The sequence below is a fragment of the Martes martes genome, assembly GCF_963455335.1.
Source record: "Martes martes genome assembly, chromosome: X".
Classification (NCBI taxonomy): domain Eukaryota; kingdom Metazoa; phylum Chordata; class Mammalia; order Carnivora; family Mustelidae; genus Martes; species Martes martes.
In genome coordinates this window covers 21,853,117-21,873,886 of record NC_137897.1, presented here as the reverse complement: position 1 = coordinate 21,873,886, position 20,770 = coordinate 21,853,117, and the positions used below count along the sequence as shown (strand labels likewise).

The 20,770-nt window shown below is 37.5% G+C and overlaps 1 protein-coding gene across 1 annotated transcript; it reads right to left on the bottom strand.

Annotated features, from left to right (window-relative positions):
* Window positions 1-429: 429 nt before the first annotated feature.
* LOC308359932 (melanoma-associated antigen B10-like) lies at window positions 430-1,470 on the bottom strand (the record flags this gene model as incomplete). Its single annotated transcript, XM_080831264.1, has 1 exon — window positions 430-1,470. The coding sequence occupies one exon, from the start codon at window positions 1,468-1,470 to the stop codon at window positions 430-432; it is 1,041 nt and encodes a 346-aa protein (XP_080687390.1).
* Window positions 1,471-20,770: the final 19,300 nt, after the last annotated feature.

The window sequence follows — 20,770 nt, the reverse complement described above, 5'->3', positions numbered from 1 at the left end:
ACACAACAGCAGAAGACAAAGAATAAGGAAAAAACAAAAATTGGCTTTTACTTTTTTCTCTATTTTTTGATCCCAGCTATTTTGTTGCTAATTTCCTTCACATTGTAAGGAAATAGCTATTCCAATGCTATGTTCTCTTGTTCCAGGTCATTAAATAAGATGGAAGATTACCTAGTTTGTTTGATAAAATAGCACAACTCTTACTCTTGAACCTCATAAATAGCATTAAATATGTAACTAATATTATTCATACACTTATATTGTGAAGCTAATTAAACTTTTTTTAAAAGAAACATTGGAAAACTTTGAACAGCAAAAGAAATTATAAATTATTCATGTAGAACATATGATATGCACTATGTTCCCTCTAGCACTACCTAAGCCCTCACACTACTTCAAACACAAAGTGAGAAAGTGCTTCAGGTTTCACTACAGGTGGAAGAAGCTGCCAAAATTGACCCTGGGGCGCACATTAGCCAGGGCACCAGTACGAAGCAGCGCTGCAAATCTGGCTCGGGTTCGCTCTTCCTCATCTCGCAAAGCTTCTTCATACCAGGATGGGAAGGCACTGGGGACTGTATCGTGGATCTTGGCCAAGAACTCAAGGACTTTCATCTTGCTGGTCTCAGCGTGGGCTCTCGGGCCCCACAGGAACTCGTAGCGTGGAGGATCACTATTGGCCACCTGCCGGTACTGCAGGTACCTTTCCTGCACCAAATCTTGGGTGACAAGCTTCTTGGGATCCCCATAGATGAGGTGCTTCCTTTCAGCATAGATGCCCATCACATTAAGTACTTCCCAGATATCCTCTTCAGTGGCGCAGTTGCCCTTCATGAAGATCACACAAAGAATAGTCATCAAAAGGCCTGTCTTGGGCATGATCTCTTCACCTCTCAGTCTGTCATCATAGGTGCGCTGAAATTTGCTGACAAGGGCATAGCAGTGCCTGGTGGGGTCAACTTCCTTCAGATCAATGCCAAAGGCCAGCACCATTAGCTCAGAGGCTTTCCTGAGGATCTCGTGAAAGTGCTCCTTGTGCTTCTTGATGACATACTTCATCATGTCTTCCTTTGTTATGGGCTCCCTCATGTTGTACTTGCGCAACAGGAATTGCACCAGAAGAATTGCCTTGTCATCTAGCAGGGTTCTACGGTAATGATCAGTGCTGGGTTGCGCCTGAGAGGTGCTTGGTCTTTCCTCGTCTTGGCTCTGGGCACCTTCATCAGATCTTGTGTGTGAAAAACCTGCAGAAATAGTAGTGGATGGAGCTGTATGGGACCCCTGGGATTTTCTACCTGACCCAACAGCTAAAGAGCTCTGAGCATTACCACCAAAAGGAGGAAAGGGGGAAGTGAGGGGCTGTTCTTCAGTGGCTGCAGTGGCCTGAGCATCCTGGACACCCTGAGCTTCACTCCGGGCCTGCCGGCGTTTCTCACGGGCACGAAGCTTACTCTTCTGCCCCCGAGGCATGGTGACTCTGGTTAGAGGCAGTAGACTGTAGTGTGGGCAGGAGGGTAGGCAATGAGGGCACCTAGAGGAGGGAGAATGAGATAGTGTGTGCACCTTCACCAGGGACATTCCACCTTGTCTTTAACCAAAGCCGCTTTTACGGGCTTCCATGAGAGCATTGCTCTAGGACCCCTCAGGCCTCCTTTTCTTTTCTAATCAGTCTGTTCCCTGGGAACCTTGCAGAAGTGGAGTGTGCTTTAGGCTGCAGCTCCCAGCCCTGTCTGGGTGAACTTGGGACTGAGAGCAAGAGCTGGGAAGTTACACGCTCTGTGTGGTCCCCTTTGTGTTGCAATGGAGAATTCTCTCAGCTCACATTTAGGATCAACCTGTTAACAGCTGACAGCCCCGCTGACACACACCCCACCCCCGCCCCTGCCCTCCGCAGCTCTGAAGCTAAACTCCTTAGGCCAATGATCTTACCGCCCTTAGATTCTTGCCGAGCGAGTGAGGAAAAGCCTTAGTCGGCCACTTCTGCTGCAACCTTCCAGAGCTGACAATAGGAGCAAAGTTTTATGGGATCCCCATGGTACTGGATGAGTGGGGTTTTCAGTGCTCACTCATGTGCTCACTCCAGTTAGACCAAGACCCCCACCTCCCGGAGTTTGACAGCCCCGCCCGGGGCCTCCCAGGGTAGAGTGCAGGGGTAGGGGTTGTACGGGGTTGAGAATACCCTCAGTCCTCACTCAGGGTCCTCTCCGTGACTCCAAATAAAGCCTGGGATGTTTCACTCTGTTGATGTGAGTCCACCAGCCTCAGATCAAAGTCTTCATTCTCTGAGACCCTCAGAGGGAATTGAGGGGGCGTTGGGCCTAACAGCCAAACCTCGGGCCTCTTAGCGCGGGGACGGATCGGGGCAGAATTCTGTGAGGTTTCCTTTATTCTGGGCGGGGCATGTTCCAGCAGTTTTAAGTAAGGTTCCTCACCTTGACTCTCAGCATTGCCTGTCTCTTCTGCAGACCTGAAGCTGCCCTTCTCAGATCTGAGACCCTGGAGGTGGAGGTCGGTCAGTACTTCAGGCTGACAGCTCTGCTCTCTGCTTCCCAGCGGCGAAAGTAGGGGTGGGACTGTGTGAGGGCTTCTCTGTTCTGGGATGTGTTGTCCTTTCCGTCCTCAGGGTGAAGGCAGGGAGTAAGGTGTCCTCCTTTTGGCTGGTTCTTTAAAGGCTGCCTGGAAAATACAAAATCTCTGAAAGCTCTAAGCTGTTTCCCTACTACAAACCTTGCAGAAAATTCATGAGTCCCAGGCTAGATAAGAGATGGGGAAGTTGCAGTGTAAGGCAGCATCCTAGGACGCCTAGTAGGCTGTAAGAGGAAAAATACAGCGGTGCATAGTGTTTGTTTGCAAGCCAAACTTAGACTTGGGAACCTTCTACTCTAAAAGATCTGTTTTCTAAGGAAGAGACAGCTGCATGATTTTGTGAGATTCAGTTCTTTCCACGTTGTCTAAAATTGCTCAGTCCCGTGCAGTAACTTTTATTTTATTTTTGATCCTCATTCATAATAAATATATTTGCATCTTTAACAAGTGTATGTATGTAGGTATTTTTTTCATGAAAGAATACCTACCCTTATTGTGATTCATTCTTGTATTCCTTATATTTGATTATAATATTATTTTTTTAAAAGCCAGTCCTTACCCTTTAAAGAGGTTTCAGGTGGTTATTGTACAACCTCTGGACTCATACTGTTTCAAACAATCCCAAACTTTGATGCTGTCCTAATATTAACCCCATGGTCCTGGCCATTCAGCCTCGGAAAAACAGCCTTAGCTCCCTTCACTAAAGCAGAAGAAATTCATTATATCGGGACACCCTGGAAGAATCAAAGGCTCAACTTAAAACCTTTCCTCTGACCAATCCTATCTTGTGGTTACAGATCAGTTCCAACTTCAGTGCATGCCCCCACCTGCTGACATACAGATTCTAGTTCAACATGGACAGTCTCTCTCAGGAACTTCTCAGCTATGTTGTTTTGCTGTTGCTAAGACTTTTTTTTTTTTTTCATTCTCCCTTTTATAGTTTCTCTAGGGTTGATTTCAGGAAACAGCAGCCTGAGTCTGGTATCATCTTGGAAGTTGTATGTGAGGCACTGTATTAGTATGCTCAGGCTGCCTTAATGAATTACCATAGACTGTGTGTTTTAACAACAAAAATTTGTTTTTTTGGGGGGTGCCTGGGTGGCTCAGTCAGTTAAGCATCTGCCTTCAGCTCAGGTCATGATTCCAGGGTCCTGGGATTGAGCCCCACATCAGGCTCCCTGCTCAGCGGGGATTCTGTTTCTCCCTCTGCCTCTGCCACTTTCCCTGCTTGTACACTCCTCACTCACTCTCTATGTCAAATAACTAAATAAAATCTTTAAAAAAAATTTATTTTCTCAAAGTTTTAAAAGTAAGTAGTTCTAGATAGAGGTAAGGATAGATTCAGTTTCTAGTAAGAGCTCTCTTCCTGGTTTTGCATTTGGGTACCTTCTTGCTATGTCCTCACATGGACTTTCCTCAAAATGCACGGAGAGAGAATGATCACTGGTGTGTTTTCCTCTTCTTATAAGAATATCAACTCTAAAAAAAGAATATCAAATCTATTAGACTAGGGCCTCACCTTTATTATTTAACCTTACTAACCTTCCTAAACTATCTCCAAATACAGTCACATTGAGGATTAAGGCTTCAACATATGAATTGGAGTTTCAGGAAAATGGCACAGTTCAGTTTATAGCAGTCCATATTTAAGTCTGTAAATAATTTAAAGAGTATTAGCATATTTACCATATTCTTTTTCCCGTGAATAAACATAGTGTGCTCTACTATTTATTTGGGATTTTTTTTCTCTAACTGTATCAGTACATACTTATAGTTGCCTCCAAAAATATTGTGTACATTTTTGTTAGATTCCCTTTTAGGTAAATTTTGAATATTGCTGCTGTTGTTTTGGGGACATTTTCTATTAATTATCTTAATTAGTTATTGATTTTGTGTGGTTAGACACCCAGTTTTGGTAATCTGTTATACAAGGAGTATCTTATTCCTTTGAATATTTTGTGCACTGATTCCTTTGGATTTTCTAATTAAGGATCATATTGTCACCATTTATTATCTCAATCATTTCAATATTCCTTTTTCTTATTTATTTTGCCACTCTTATTCCTCTTGTTGTATATTTCAGTCCACCTTTAAACAATAGATACAGTACCATAACATCTACCTCTTTGTCCTGTTTTGATGAGAATGTTTCTAACATTTCACATTTATGTATAGTTTGCTGTAGATTTTAGGAAATAAAAATTCTCTTTGAATATTATTTTGCTAAAACCTTTTACCTTAAATTGGTGCTAAACATTTTTTTCAAAGGCTTTTTATCAACCCTTAGACATGATCAAACGCATTTTTTACTCTAATCTATTAGTGTAGAGAAATTCCAATTGGCAGTTTTTTTCTAATATTTTAATATCTTTGCATTTCTTGAACTCAGCCTGCTTATTCACTACTGTATTGGATATGCTATAAATTTATTTAGGATAGATGCCTCTACATGACTGAGCTTGACTCAAGTGACTTTTTTCTTTGAGTGTCCTTATCTGGTCTTTGTATCAAGATCAGCACACCCGTTAAAATGAGTTTAGTTATTTGCTCTTCTGTTTGATTTGGAAGAGTTTATGTAAGGTGTCCATTAGTTTTTCCCTGACCATTTGGTGCAACTAGACTCCAAATCTGACTGGTCTTGGAATATTTTGACAGGGGCTGGGACATAGACTAGAGTTTCAGTTTGTATTATTTGACTGGAGTTCTCTATTTCTATTTGGAACAATTTAGTAGTTATGTTTCTCCAGGAACTAGTCCATTTAACTTGGACTTTAAAATTTAAAAACATGGGGCGCCTGGGTGGCTCAGTGGTTTAAGCCGCTGCCTTCGGCTCGGGTCATGATCTCAGGGTCCTGGGATCGAGTCCCACATTGGGCTCTCTGCTTGGCAGGGAGCCTGCTTCCCTCTCTCACTCTCTCTGCCTGCCTCTCTGCCTACTTGTGATCTCTCTCTCTCTCTCTCTCTCTGTCAAATAAATAAATAAATAAAATCTTTAAAAAAAAAAAATTTAAAAACATGATATAGTTTTCTTTATTGTGGTAAGAAAAACACAACATTTGATCTACTCTCTTTTTTAAAATTTTTAATTATTTTTTTAATTTCTTTTCAGTGTTCCAGAATTCATTGTCTATGCACCACACCCAGTGCTCCATGCAATATGTGCCCTACATAATACCCACCACCAGGCTCACCCAATCTCCCACCCCCAGCCCCTTCAAAACCCCCAGATTGTTTTTCAGAGTCTCTTAACAAAATTTTTAGTGTGTGCAATCCTACTTCTGGATATTTATGCAAAGGAATTAAAATCAGGATCTTGAAGAGATATTTGCACCCCCATATTCATTGCAGTATTATTCATGATAGCCAGAATGTGGAAGCAACCTAAATGTTTAGCAACAGATGAATGGATAAAGAAAATGTGGTATAAGGACATGATATTTGTAATAAACATTTCCACTAGGGAAATTATTAAGGGTATCCAACAGTATGGAGAAGAGTATAATGAACTCAATATACCTGACACTCAGTGTCAATAATCACCAATAGTTAGAAGTAAAAGTTTAATCAGATTAACATTCATAAGTTTTTAGTTGCTTTATTTGCAAGGTCACTTCAGAAGTGACATTGTGCAATTCTGTTAGGAAGACCATGTGTATGTCTCTCTTTTTTTGGTGATGTTGGCAGACACTTTTGATCATTACCTTTATCCATTAATCTGTTAGAAGCTGTGGGATGGTAATTCTATATTCTATCATTCCTTGTAAGTTTTTCATCTGAAAAACTTCTACAGGAAGAACCTTTCCTTCCTGGTCCACCATATGGTTACCTTGAGGTATTGGCAAAACATATGTTGTTCTCATATCAAATCTCTTCTGCACCTATATTTTAGACAATTTACTTAACTTTACTTATTCCTAGTGCTTTTTTTGTAATTGAAATTGTAAAAATTGTGTATTCCATACTTTTTTTTAAGAAATGGCTTAGGTTAGTTGGATTTACTATTTTCTATTTACTTATTTGTGCATTTATGCTTATTATTTTTTGTCTTCTACTTACTTCATTTTTTTAAATAATAATTGACATACAATATTGTATTACTTTCAGGGGTACAGTATAGTGATTTAGTATTTATATACATTACAAAATGGTCACCACAATAAGTCTAGTTACTATCTGTCACCAGACACAGTTGTTACAATATTATTGGCTATATTCCTTATACCATACATTAAATCCCCATGGCTTATTAGTTTTACGGCTAGAAGATTGTACCTCTTAATCCCCTTCAACTATTTCATCCATCCCATCTGCCCCTCGCCCCTCTGGCAACCATCAGTTTACCCGTATCTATGCGTCTATTTGTGTTTCATTTTTTTTTGTTTTTCTTTTTTCTTTTTTAGATTTCACACATAAATAGGGTCATTTGGCATTTGTCTTTTTCTGACTTATTTCACTTAGGGTAATACCCACTAAGTCTATCTGTGTTGTCACAAATGGCAAGATTCTGTTCTTTTTATGACTGAGTAATATTCCACTGTGTGTGTGTGTGTGTGTGTGTGTGTGTGTGTGTGTATACCACACACATCTTGCTTATTCAGTCATCTATCAGTGAACACTTAGGTTTCTTCCATATCTTGGGTATTGTAAGTACCACTGTGATGAACATAGGAATGCATGTTTTTTTAATTAGTGTTTTCATTATTTTTGATAAATACCTAGAATGGAATTGCTGGTCATGTGGTAGTTTTATTTTTAAGTTTTTGAGGAGCCTCCATACTGTTTTTCATAGTAGCTGCACCATTTTATTTTTGTACCAACAGTGCATGAGGGTTCACTCTTCTCCATGTTATCACCAACACTTGCTATTTATTTTCTTTTTGATTCTAGCTATTCTGACATATGTAAAGTGATGTCTCATTTTGGTTTTGATTTGCATTCCCTTGCTGATTGATGATGTTGAATATCATCTCATATGCCTTTTGGCAATCTGCCCACTTTTTAATTGGATTTTATTTTTTGCTTTCTAGTTATAAATGTATTTTATATATTTTGTGTGTTAACCCCTTAAGAGATATATCATTTGCAGATTCTTATCCCATTCAATAGGTTGTCCTTTTATTTATTTATTTATTTATTTATTTATTTATTTATTGCTATGCATAAGCTTTTTAGTTTAATGTTGTCCCATTTGTTTACTTTAATTTTGTCTAAGGAAACAGATCAAAAATAATAACCCTAAGACTATGGTCAGAGTGCTTACTGCCTACGTCTTCTTCTAGGAGTTATTTGATTTCAGGACTTACATTTAAGTTTTATGTCCACTTTAAGTTTATTTTTGTATATAGCGTAAGAAGTGACCCAGTTTCATTCTTTTGCATGTGGCTGTCCACATGTCCACTTAATATAATACCCTCCAGTTCCATCCACATCAATGTAAATTGTAGGTATTCATCTATTCTGTGGCAGAGTAATATTCCATTGTATATATGAACCACCTCTTCTTTATCGATTCATCTATTGAAGGATATCTCAGCTCCTTCCACAGTTTGGCTATTGTGGACATTGCTGCTATAAATATTGGGGTGCATGTGCCCCTTTGTTTTACTACATCTGGATCTTTGGAATGAATACCCAGTAGTGCAATTGCTGGGTCATAGGGTAACTCTATATTTTAATTTTTTGAGGAAGGACCATACTGTTTTCCAGAGTGGCTATACCAGATTGCATCCCCACCAACAGTGTAAGAGGGTTTCCCTTTCTCCAAATCCTTGCCAACATTTGTTTTCTGTCTTGTTAATTTTAGCCATTCTAACTGGTGTGAGGTGGTATCCCATTGTGGTTTTGATTTGTATTTCACTGATACCAAGTGATGTTGAGCATTTTTTCATGTGTCTGTCGGCCATTTGTATGTTTTCTTTGGAGAAATTTCTGTTCCTGTCTTCTGCCCATTTCTTGACTGGATTATTTATTATTTGGATGTTGAATTTGATAAGTGTCTTATAGATTTTGGATATTAGCCCTTTATTTGATATGCCATTTGCAAATATTTGCTCCTATTCAGTAGGTTTCCTTTTATTTTTTTGACTGTTTTTTTGTTGTGCAAAAGCTTTTAATCTTGATGAAGTCCCAGTAGTTCATTTTTGCTTTTGTTTCCTTTTTTTAAAAAATATTTTATTTATTTATTTGACAGATAGAGATCACAAGTAGGCAGAGAGGCAGGCAGAGAGAGAGAGAGAGAGAGAGAGAGAGGAGGAAGCAGGCTCCCCGCCCAGCAGAGAGCCCGATGCGGGGCTCGATCCCAGGACCCTGGGATCATGACCTGAGCCAAAGGCAGAGGCTTTAACCCACTGAGCCACCCAGGCGCCCTGCTTTTGTTTCCTTTGCCTTTAAACATGTGTCTAGCAAGAAGTTGCTGCATCTGAGGCTGAAGAGATTGCTTCCTGTCTTCTCTAGAATTTCAATGGACTACTGTCTCACATTTTGGTTTTTTATCAGTTTTGTGTCTATTTTTATGTAAGAGAATGGTTTAGTTTCATTCTTCTGCATGTGGCAGTCCAATTTTCCCAGCACCATTTATTGAAGAGACTGTTCTTTTTCCATTGGATAGTCTTTCCTGCTTTGTCAAAGATTAGTTGACCATAAAGTTGGGAGTCCATTTCTAGGTTCTTTATTCTGTTCCATTGATCTATGTTTCTGTTTTTGTGCCAGTACCTTGCTATCTTGATGATCACAGCTTTGTAATCCAGCTTGAAGTCCAGCATTGTGATAGCAACAGCTTTGGTTTTGTTTTTCAACTTTCCTCTACCTATTTGGGGTTTTTTTGGTTCCATACAAATTTTAGGATTATTTATTCCAGCTCTGTGAAAAACGTCGATGGTATTTTGATAGGGATTGCACTAAAGGTGTAGGTTGCTCTGGGTAGCATAGACATTTTAACAATATTCATTCTTCCAATCCATGAGCCTGAAATGTTTTTCCATTTCTTTGTGTCTTCCTTAATTTCTTTCATAAGTGTTCTGTAGTTTTTAGAGTACAGATCCTTTACCTCTTCAGTTGGGTTTATTCCAAGGTATCTTGTGGTTTTTGGTGCAGTTGTAAATGGGTTGAATTCCTTATTTTGTCTTTCTTCAATCTTGTTGTTAGTGTATAGAAATGCAACTGACTTCTGTGCATTGATTTTGTATCTTACCACATTGCTGAATTGTTGTATGAATTCTAGTGATTTTGGGGTGAAGTCTTTTGGGTTTTCCACATAAAGTATCATGTTATCTGCAAAGAGTGAAAATTTGACTTCTTCTTTGCCAGTTTGAGTGCCTTTTATTTCTTTTTGTTACCTGACTGTTGAGGCTAGGACTTCTAGTATTATGTTGAACAACAGTAGTAAGTGTGGGCATCCCTGTCATATTCCTGACCTTAGGAGAAAAGCTATCAGTTTCTCCCCATTCAGAATGATATTCGTTGTGGGATTTTCACTTATGTTTTTTATGATATTGAGGTATCTCCCCTCTATCCCTACACTGTGGAGAGTTTTAATCAAGAAAGGATGCTGTACTTTGTCAAGTGCTTTTTCTGCATTAATTGAGAGGATCATATAGTTTTTGTCTTTTCTTTTATTAATGTAATCTATCACATTGACTGGTTGGTGAATGCTGGTGAATCCCAGCAATAAATCCCACTTAGTCATGGTGAATAATCCTTTTAACATACTGTTGGATCCTATTGGCTAATATCTTGGTGAGTATTTTGACATTCATGTTCATCAGGGATATTGGTCTTTAATTTTCCTTTTTGTTGTGGTCTTTGCCTGGTTTTGGGATCAAGGTAATGCCAGCCTCATATAATGATTTTGGAAGTTTCCCTTTCATCTCTATTTTTTGAAACAGCTTCAGTAGAAAAGGTATTATTTCTTCTATAAATGTTTGGTAGAATTACCTTGGGAAGCCATCTGGCCCTGGACTAGTTTTTTGGGATGTTTTTGATTACTGTTTCAATTTCCTTGCTGGTTATTGGTCTGTTCAGATTATCTGTTTCTTCCTGTTTCAGTTTTGGTAGATTATTACTTTCTAGGAATGCATCTATTGCTTCCAGATTGCCTAATTTGTTGGCATATAGTCGCTTATGATATGTTCTTAAAATTCTTTATATTTCCTTGGTTTTGGTCATGATCTCTTTCATTCATGATTTTAATTTTTATCCTTCTCTTTTCTTTTTGATAAGTCTGGCTAGGGGTTTATCAATTTTATTAATTCTTTTCAAAGAACCAGTTCCTAGTTTTTTGTTGTTGTTATTGTTGTTTTTGTTTGTTTTCAGTTCCTAGTTTTGTTGATCTGTTCTACTCTTCTTCTGGTTTCTGTTTCATTTATTTCTACTCTAACCTTTATTATTTCTCTTTTCCTGCTTGGTTTAGGCTTTATTTGCTGTTCGTTCTCCAGCACCTTTCTCCTTTAGGTGGAAGATTAACTTATGTATTTGAGATTTTTCTAGTTTTTTTTGTGAGAGGTTTGTATTGCCATGTACTTCCCTCTTAGGACCACTTTTGCTGTATCCCAAAGGTTTTGTACAGTTGTGTTTTCATTTTCATTAGTTTCCATGAATTTTTTAAAGTTCTTCTTTAATTTCCTGATTGACCCATTCATTATTTAGTAGGATGCTCTTTAACCTCCAAGTGTTTGAGTTCCTCCCAAATTTTGTCTTGTGTTTGAGTTCAAGTTTCAAAGCATTGTGGTCTGAAAATATTTGGGGAATAATCCCAGTCTTTTGATACTGGTTGAGACCTGATCTGTGACCCAGTATGTGATCTCTTCTGGAGAAATTTCCATGTTCACTTGAGAAGAATGTGTATTCTGTTGCTTTAGGATGAAATGCTCTGTATATATTTGTGAAGTGTATCTGGTTCAGTTTGTCATTCAAAGCCCTTCTTTCCCTGTTGATCTTCTGCTTAGATGATCTGTTCTCCATTGCTGTGAGTGGGGTGTTGAAGTCCCCTGCTATTAATGTAATATTATCAATGTGTTTCTTTACTTTGGTTATTAATTGGTTGATATAATTGGCTGCTCCCAAATTAGTAGTATAAATGTTCATAATTGCTAAATCTTCTTATTGAGTAGACCCTTTAAGTATTATATAGTGTCCCTCTACATCTCTTACTACAGTCTTTGGTTTAAAATATAATTTTTCTAATATGAGGATCATTACCCCAGCTTTCTTTTGAAGTCCATTAGCATGGTAAATAGTTCTCCACCCCCTCACTTTCAGTTTGAAGGTGTCTTTAGGTCTAAAACAAGTCTCTTATAGATAGTCTATGGATGGGTCTTGCTTTTTTATTTAATCCGATACTCTGTGTCTTTTGATTAGAACATTTAGCCAATTTCCATTCATAGTAATTATTGAAAATATTAATTTAGTGCCATTTTATTACCTAAGGTCCCTGTTTCTGTAGTTTGTCTGTTTCTTTCTGGTTTGTGTTACTCTTGGGCTCTCTCTTCACTTACAGTATCCCCCTTAAAGTTTCTTGCAAGGCTGACTTGGTGGTCACATATTCTTTCAATTTCTTTCTGTCCTGGAAGCTCTTTATATCTCCTTCCATTCCAAATGAGAGCCTTGCTAGATAAAGTATTTTTGCCTGCTCTTTTTCTATTTAGTACCCTAAATATATCATGCCAGCCTTTTCTGGCCTGCTAGGTCTCTGTGGATAGGTCTGATGTCAGTCTAATGTTTCCACCTCTGTAGGTTAGGAAACTTTTGTCTCAAGCTTCTTTCAGTATTTTCTCTTTATCTCTGACATTTGCAAACTTTGCTGTTATATGTCAGGGTGTTGATCTATTTTTATTGATTTGAGGAATGGTCCTGTCTACCTCTTGGACGAATGCCTGTTTCCTTCCCCAGATTAGGGAATTTCTCAGCCATGATTTGCTCAAGTATACCTTCTGACCCTCTCTCTCTTTTCACCCTCAGACACCCTAATAATTCTGATGTTGGTTTATTTTATAGCATCACTGATTTCTCAAACTTCTTCTCATGATCTATTATTTGTTTTTCTCTCTTTTCCTCAGCTTCCTTCCTTTCCATCAATTTGTCTTCTATGTGACTTACTCTCTCTTCTGCTTCATTTACCCTACCTTTAGAGCATCCAGTTTAGACTGCATCTCAGAGCATTTTTAATTTTGGCCTGACTAGGTCTCATTGCTGTGCTAAGAGATTCTTTAGTGTCTTTTATGCTTTTTTCAAGCACACCTAGTAATTTTATAATTGTTATCCTGAATTGCATCTCCAACATTTTACTTATAGTCCTATCAATTAGATCTGTGGCAGACAGTATTACCTCTGGTTCCTTCTTTTATTGTGAATTCCTCATTCTAGTCATTTTTCCTAGAGGAGAATAGATGAATGAGTGAACAGAATCAAAAATATCAACCATGACAGAAGCAAAATACACATTAGAATAATCCAAAGAAGTCAGAAACCAAAAAAGAAAAAGAAGAAGAAGAAAAAAAGGGGGGCGTGGGCAGAGAATATAATCTCACAGGGTAGACAAAAGAGGGTAATACACTTGGTCCTGAGTGTATTTTGATCTCTGTGTTAGAAGATATTAAATTCCAAAATTATAAAGAAAGCAAACTTGTATGTATATGTGTATATATATGTATATATATATATACATATATATGTGTATATATGTATATATACATATATACGTATATATGTATACATATACGTATATATACATATATATGTATACGCATATATATGTATACGCATATATATGTATGCACGTATATATGTATACACATATATATGTATATATATATGTACACACACACAAAGATAAAATTGAATAGAGTGAAAGAAAGCCAAAAATGAAGAATATATCTATACAATGTAAATGTAAAAAATAAAAGTTAAAAAAGACTTAAAGAGTTAATAAAATAAGAAACTAGTTGAAAAGGGACAAAAGAAAAAAAAAGAAATGGAAGATTGTAAACTAAAAGATAAATGAATCATGAGAAAAAAAATCTAGAATTTTATATACTACTTTCTCCTACTGCTGGAATTTTACAGTCTTGTGTGGTCTGTAAAGTTGCTGTGCACCTGTTCTTCCAGTCAGTTTTCTGAAGGAGGGGCCTGCTGTGCTGCTTCTCAAGTGTCTTTGCCTGGGCAGAGTTGCACCCCCACCTTGCCTGGGGGCCGGGCTCAGCGTAAGCTGGTCCTCTGCGTGGCTTTTGTTCCCTGAAGGCTTTACACACCTCTTTGGACAATAAAAAATAACCTCTAGCCCCAGAGCCCAGAGATCGCAGTCCCCTATTTTTAGTAAACCCTCAGGGATAAACAGTCTTCACTTCTGTGTGTGCTGAACTGTGCAGACTCCTGCGGTGTGTGCCCATACCATCCTCCCAGGAGAAAGTGGAGGGTCCTGAGTTATTGCACTTTGTGGGGCCCTGGCATGGAAAGCAGTAGCCAGATCCTGTGCACACTTGCTCTTTCCCTCCTGGGGAAAGGTGGAGGGTCATCCGGTACTGTCTTTTACAAGGCACCTACCCTTAGAGCCATTGTTGGGTCATGAGCCCTCCTGCTCCACCCCTCTCAGAGGGAAGGTGGAGGGCCTCGTGTTCCTGTCATTTGTACGGTCCCCATACAGACAGCAGTCACCCAATTGAGCCACATCTAGTGGTTTATGGGAAATCAATCTGAGAGCCCCCTCCCAGGCTCACTGACCATAACTGGTTTCCCTGCTCCAGTGCTGGGAACTCTACTGGCTCAGGCACCCCCATTATTTCTGTGACTCCAGGGATCCTGAGACCACGCTGTCCCACCTAGAATTCTGCCCCTTTTCACTACCTAAGCACCTTTCAGGCAGTGTTGTCTCTCACTGGAGAGATTTCTAAGGGTTCCTATTTTGCCCTCTGGGACTATAAGCCAGCTTACTGAGGCTCCCTTCCCTGCCATTTATCTTCCACTATATTCCCTCAGATTCACTTCTTTGCACCTCCTACATTGCAGGAAGTGGTCACTTTTCTACTTGTAGAGTTCCATATATTCCTTTCTCACATCTCAGATTGAATTCATGGATGTTCAGAATGATTTGATTGTTATCTATCAAAGATGAAATGAGATGAACAAAATGTACAAGATGAAATGAGATCCCCTACTCTTCTGCCATCTTATCTCCTTCCTATTCTTGCCTCCTATGTCAAGATTAATTGGCTACATAAGTGTGGGTTTATTTCTGGGCTCTCTACTCTGTTCCATTGATCTATGTGTCTGTTTTTGTGTTAGTAACATACTGTTTTGATTACTGTAGCTTTGTAGTGTATGTTGAAATCTAAGCATGTGCTGCTTCCAGGTTTGTTCTTCTTTCTCAAGATTGTTGGATATTTGGCGTCTTTTATGGTTCCATACAAATTTTAGGAATATTTGTTCTGGTTCTCTTAAAAAGTGCCATTGGTATTTTTATAGAGATTGCATTGAATCTATAGATTACTTTGAGTTATATGGACAGTTTAACAATATTAATTATTTTTTAAAAGATTTTGTTTATTTATTTGTTTGACAGAAAAAGATATCAGGAGAAAGAGAGCACAAGCAGGGAGAGAGGCAGAACCATGCTCCCCACTGACCAAGGAGCCCGAATTAGAGCTCAATCCCAGGACCCTGGTATCATGACCTGAGCCTAAGGCAGACACTTAACCAACTGAGTCAGCTTACCCAGGCGCCCAACAGTATTAATTCTTACAACCTATGAGCACAGTACATATTATTTGTGTCAGCTTTAATCTTCTTCATCAATGCATTATAGTTTTCAGAATATAGGTCTTTCACCTTCTTGGTTAAATTTAGTCCTCAGTATTTTATTCTTTTTGATGCAATTATAAATGGGATTGCTTTCTTAATTTCTATCTTTGATAATTTATTATTGATATATGGAAATACAACAGATTTCTTTTTATTGATTTTGTATCCTATAACTTCACTGAATTCATTTATTTGTTCTCATAGTTTTTTGGTGGTGTTTTCAGGGTTTTCTATATGTAGCATCATATCATCTATAGTGGCAGTTTTAATTCTTCCTTTCCAACTTGGATGCCTTTTTTTTTCCTGCATAACTGCTGTTATTAAGACTTATAATACTATGTTAAATAAAGGTGAGAGTGAACATCCTGTTTCTGATCTTAGAGGAAGAGTTTTCAGTTTCTCACCATTTCAGTATGATGTTACCTATAGGTTTGTTAAACATGAGCTTTATAATGTTAAGGTACTTACCCTCTATACCTACTTTGTTGAGAGTTTTTATCATAAATGGATGTTGAATTTTGTCAAATGCTTTTTTTTGGCATCTGTTGAGATACCATATGATTTTTATCTTTCATTTTGTTAATATGGTGTATTCTTTAGATTTAATATGCTATTCATTCTCTACCTTCTTGAATTGCTTAGATGATATAAACATTTATTTCCTAATAGATGTATTTAAGATTATAGTCATCCCTCTTCATACCACTTAGGCTCATCTCACAGGTAGTGTTACAGAGCTTTCTATGTAGTCTTAAAAATTTTATAACTTGAATATAGTTTGTTTATATATATATATATGTGTGTGTGTGTGTGTGTGTGTGTGTGTGTATGCCATGTGCTAAAAAAGTAAATATAATTGGCCACATGTAACAGTCAAGGCTTGTCCAGAGATATAGATAATTCCCTATATATTTACCCCAGAAGAAATTTAATGTGATATATTGGTTACTCAAGGGATGAAAAAGTCACATAGGGAAAGAACGAGAAACCTAATATTTAACAATTTGAGAATTTCACTCTCAACTCTTGGCTCCTGGAGTCTAGGAGTCTGTGTCAGCAGGATATAGAATGATAGTGGGCCAGTACCATGGGAACTAGAGCCAAGAGAAGATGGCATTGAAGGAAAAGCCACCTGATGCAGAGAGACAGAGACAGAGAGAGGAAAAAAACTCTAAATGCTCCTTCCCTTCAGGGCTAAAACCTTTTTTAGTACCTTTATTTGGGCCTCTAATGTGATGGCAGACAAATGTTAGAGAGGCTAGGATTTATAGATTCAACCCATATGTAATAGAGAATAGAGCAGGGGAAGGGTGAGGAACAGTTCTGAAGGCAAACAGATCTAGGACTAACATACAACATTGACATTAACAGATTAAATGAGAAAAATCATATCTAAATTGACATAGGAAAATATTTTATAAAAGGCAGAACTCATTCATGATAAAAAACAGGTTTGTTATCAGATTAAAGAACATCTACCAACAACAAAACAAAGCAAAGCAAAACACAAAACTCAAACAGAAAATGACACATAATGTGGAAATGTTAAAAGCTTTTACTGGGAAAGGTGCCTGGGTGGCTCAGCCAGTTGAGTGTCCAAACTCTTGATTTTGGCTCAGGTCATGATTTGAAGGTCCTGAGATTGAGCCGCATGTGAGGCTTCATGCTGGGTGTGGATTTTAAGATAAAGATTCTCTCTCTCCTCCGTCTGCCCCACTTCCTTCTCTCCCCCACCCTGTTTGTGCACACACATGCACTCTCTCTCAAAAAAAAAAAAAAAAGCTTTTACTTGGAAAGTGAAAAATATATAAGGATATACATACTATCAACATTTTAATAAAAATTTTACATAGTACAACAGTGGGAATCATAAGAAATCAAAAGGATAGGGACCGGAAAATACGAAACAACAACTTTTATAATTGGCACATAATTAGACTGTGGATGATGAAAATCCAAATGAACTAAAGATAAGATATTCAATCACCTAAAAGAGTTTGTTATTATAAGAAATGCTAAATCCAGTCAGGCTGAAATCAAAAGCATACAAAACCGTACAGTAATTAGAAACCATATAAAAAAAGAGATAACCAGTAAACATAGGTAATTATTAAAGCCAACATTATTGTATTCTTGGTATCATCACTTCTATTTGACATAGGACTAGGAGTCCTAGTCAGTGCAATAACACAGGAAAAAGAAATTAAAAGAAAAAAATAAAAATCATGCAGATTGAAATCAGTGAAATAAAAAAGGTTCCTACTTGCAGGTGACTGGTTATTAAAAAATAATCCCAGATAATCTAAGGGAAAAAAGAAGAAGAATCCTCCCCAAATCATTTAATTAATAAGTTATTTTAACAAGGTCTCGGGAAAAAAGCAAGGTCACAGAATACAATCATATTTTTACATACTAACAATAAATAATTGGAACACAAAATTAAAATGCACAGTACATTTACAATAGCTAAAAATTAAGTACTTAGGTTTAGGTCAGAGAAAACATGTACTGGATCTGTAAGGTAAGAACCATAAAATGCCAATGGAAGAAATCAAAGATTTAAATAAATAGAAGTACTATATCCCTGTATTAAAAGCATCAACATAGTAAAGATGGCAATTTTCTTCAAAGTGATCTGCAAATTTAATAACTCTACTTTGAAAACTTCAACTGATGTTTTATCAGTATACACAAGCTGATTCTAAAGTTTATATGGAAAAACAAAGGAACTAGAATAGCTAAAACAGTTTTTGAAAAGGAGAATAGAGATGGAGGAATTATACCACTAGATTGCAAGACTAAATGTATAACTAGAATTATCAAGACACAGATAAATTGAACAAAATACAGTCTAGAAATAGAACCATATCAATACAGCCAACTGATTTTGGATAACATAGCAAAATCAATTCAATAGAGAAATGGTTGTTTATTCAACAAATGATGTTGTAAAAATTAGACTATTGTAGCATTTTTTAAAAAGTGAACTTTGGACGGGAACCTGGGTGGCTCGGTGGGTTAAAGCCTCTGCTTTCGGCTCAGGTTATGATCCCAGGGTCCTGGGATCGAGTATCGCGTCGGGCTCTCTGCTCAGTGGGGAGCCTGCTTCCTCCTCTCTCTCTCTGCCTGCCTCTCTGCCTACCTGTGATCTCTGTTTGTCAAATAAATAAATAAATAAAAATCTTTAAAAAAAAAGTGAACTTTGGCCTAAACCTCATACTTTATATAAAAATTATTTAAGATGGATCAAAATTCTAACCATAAAACTTTTAGAAAAAAACACAAGAGAAAATCTTGCTCACCTAGAAGTCAATGAAGAGGTTTTAAATCTGTACCCCAAACCAGGATATATAAAAATAATAATGGATAAATTGAACTTGATCAAAATTAAAAAGTTTGGTCTGGGAATGACATTGCTAAAAGAATAAGACAAGTCACAGTCTGAAAGAAAATATTTGCAAGTCACATATCCAACAACAGACTTGTAAAGGCAAAAACTCTTTAAACTCGACGTTTAGCAAGAAAAAGTCAAATTTTTTAAAAAGGCATAGAATTTGTACCCATGCATCACCACAGAGGATATAAAGATGGCAAATAAACAGATTAGAAGATGTTCAACATCCACAGGGTGTTTTATGTAAGTGATGAATCACTAAATTCTACTCCTGAAACTAATGTTACACTGTATGTTAACTAACTGGAATTTCAATAAAAACTTGTAAAAAAGATATTCAATATCATTATCCTTTGGGTAAATGTAAATTAGTGGGAATGTAGAATGTTCCAGGCTCTCTGAAAAATAATCCAGCAGTTTCCCATATGTTTAAACATGTACTTATCATATGATCCAGCAGGCCCCTCCTGAGTATTTATCCTGGAGAAATGAAACCTGTTGATAGTAGCTTTATTTGTAATAGGGAAAAACTGGAAACAATCCATATATTCTTCAACAGGGAAATAGATAAACAGACTGTGATATATACCCATTCAGTAGAATACAACCCCGCAATAAAAAGGAACAGGTTATCAATAAGAGTAACAACTTGGATGGATCTCAAAAGTATGTTGCTGGAGAAAAATACCAGTATCCAGAGGTTACTCTATGATTCCATTTATATAAAGTTCTCAAAGTGATAAAATTAAGTAATGGAAAAAACATCAGTGGTTTCCAGGAGTAAGGTGGGGGAGAGGACATTATTATAAATAGGCATACCAAGGCATTTGTTTGGAGTGTTGAAACAGTCTGTATAGTGATTGTATTGTGATCATGGTTAGAAAAATTAACACATGTGGCAAAATTTCATAAACTATACATACGTCAAATGAAACAAAACAAAGCGATAACAACAAAATGACTGGATGTTAAAACTGGTTAAATGTAAATTAGATTTTAGATTAGTTAATATTATACTGATATCACTTCCTAGGTTCTGATGATTGTACTATCATTATCTAACTTGATATATTCAGAGGAATATGAGGAAAAGTACACAGGAACTCTCTGTATTATGTTTGTAATTCCTTTATGAGTCTAAAATAACTTCAAAATAAGTGGCTTAAGGACTTCTGGTTTCAGCTCCAACATATGAAGAGCTTAGAAGTCATCACTTCTGTCATATTTACAGTAAGAAATAGCTAGAAAAATTGAAAATCACCAACTTTCCTTGGATCCAACAGGGAATTGAGGTCACAGAGATCACAGGACAGCCACATTCAGAGAGATACAATGATCTGCTTACCTAGAGCAGAAGATGCTACTACAGATAGAACCAATTAATTCACTAGTAATGTTCACAAATAGCTGGAGGCTGAATGCCCATACTGTGAGACTGCAAAACTCCCAGAGGCTGTAATTATAGAGGGAACTCCAAACTTGCAGGCTTTCCCTCCAGGCACTACACCAGATGTGCACAGTGAGGATCCCAGAAAATCCACTAGTGGCTCTGGCAGGGAGAAGGGAAGAACAACTATTGTGTAATCTTCCCAGACCCTACATAACAAAGACCTACTCTCCAGGGTGGTACAGAAACCTTATCCTACTAGGGGAAAGACTTTCTACCCCACCCCATCTTCCTTCAGCCTTTCTGTCTCACCTAAGGAAAACAAAACAAGACATAATCAACAAGAGATAGGTCTCCAAAGAAACAGACAGTGAATGATGCAGCCAGGCAAGGAAGTAGGGGGTGCAGGTAGGTGGGCAGGGAGCTATATTACTGGAAGAGGGACAAATATTTGTGGTGGCCATACATCCTTGAAGCAGGCTAAAATATTTAGATTTAATTAGAAGATTATAGAACAATTCTCCTACACCTCATAGTCCCACCACAGTAACACCCTCCAGTATTGCAATAGTGGATTACAGCTAAAAGATGCAAAACACAGATGCTCCCTGAGG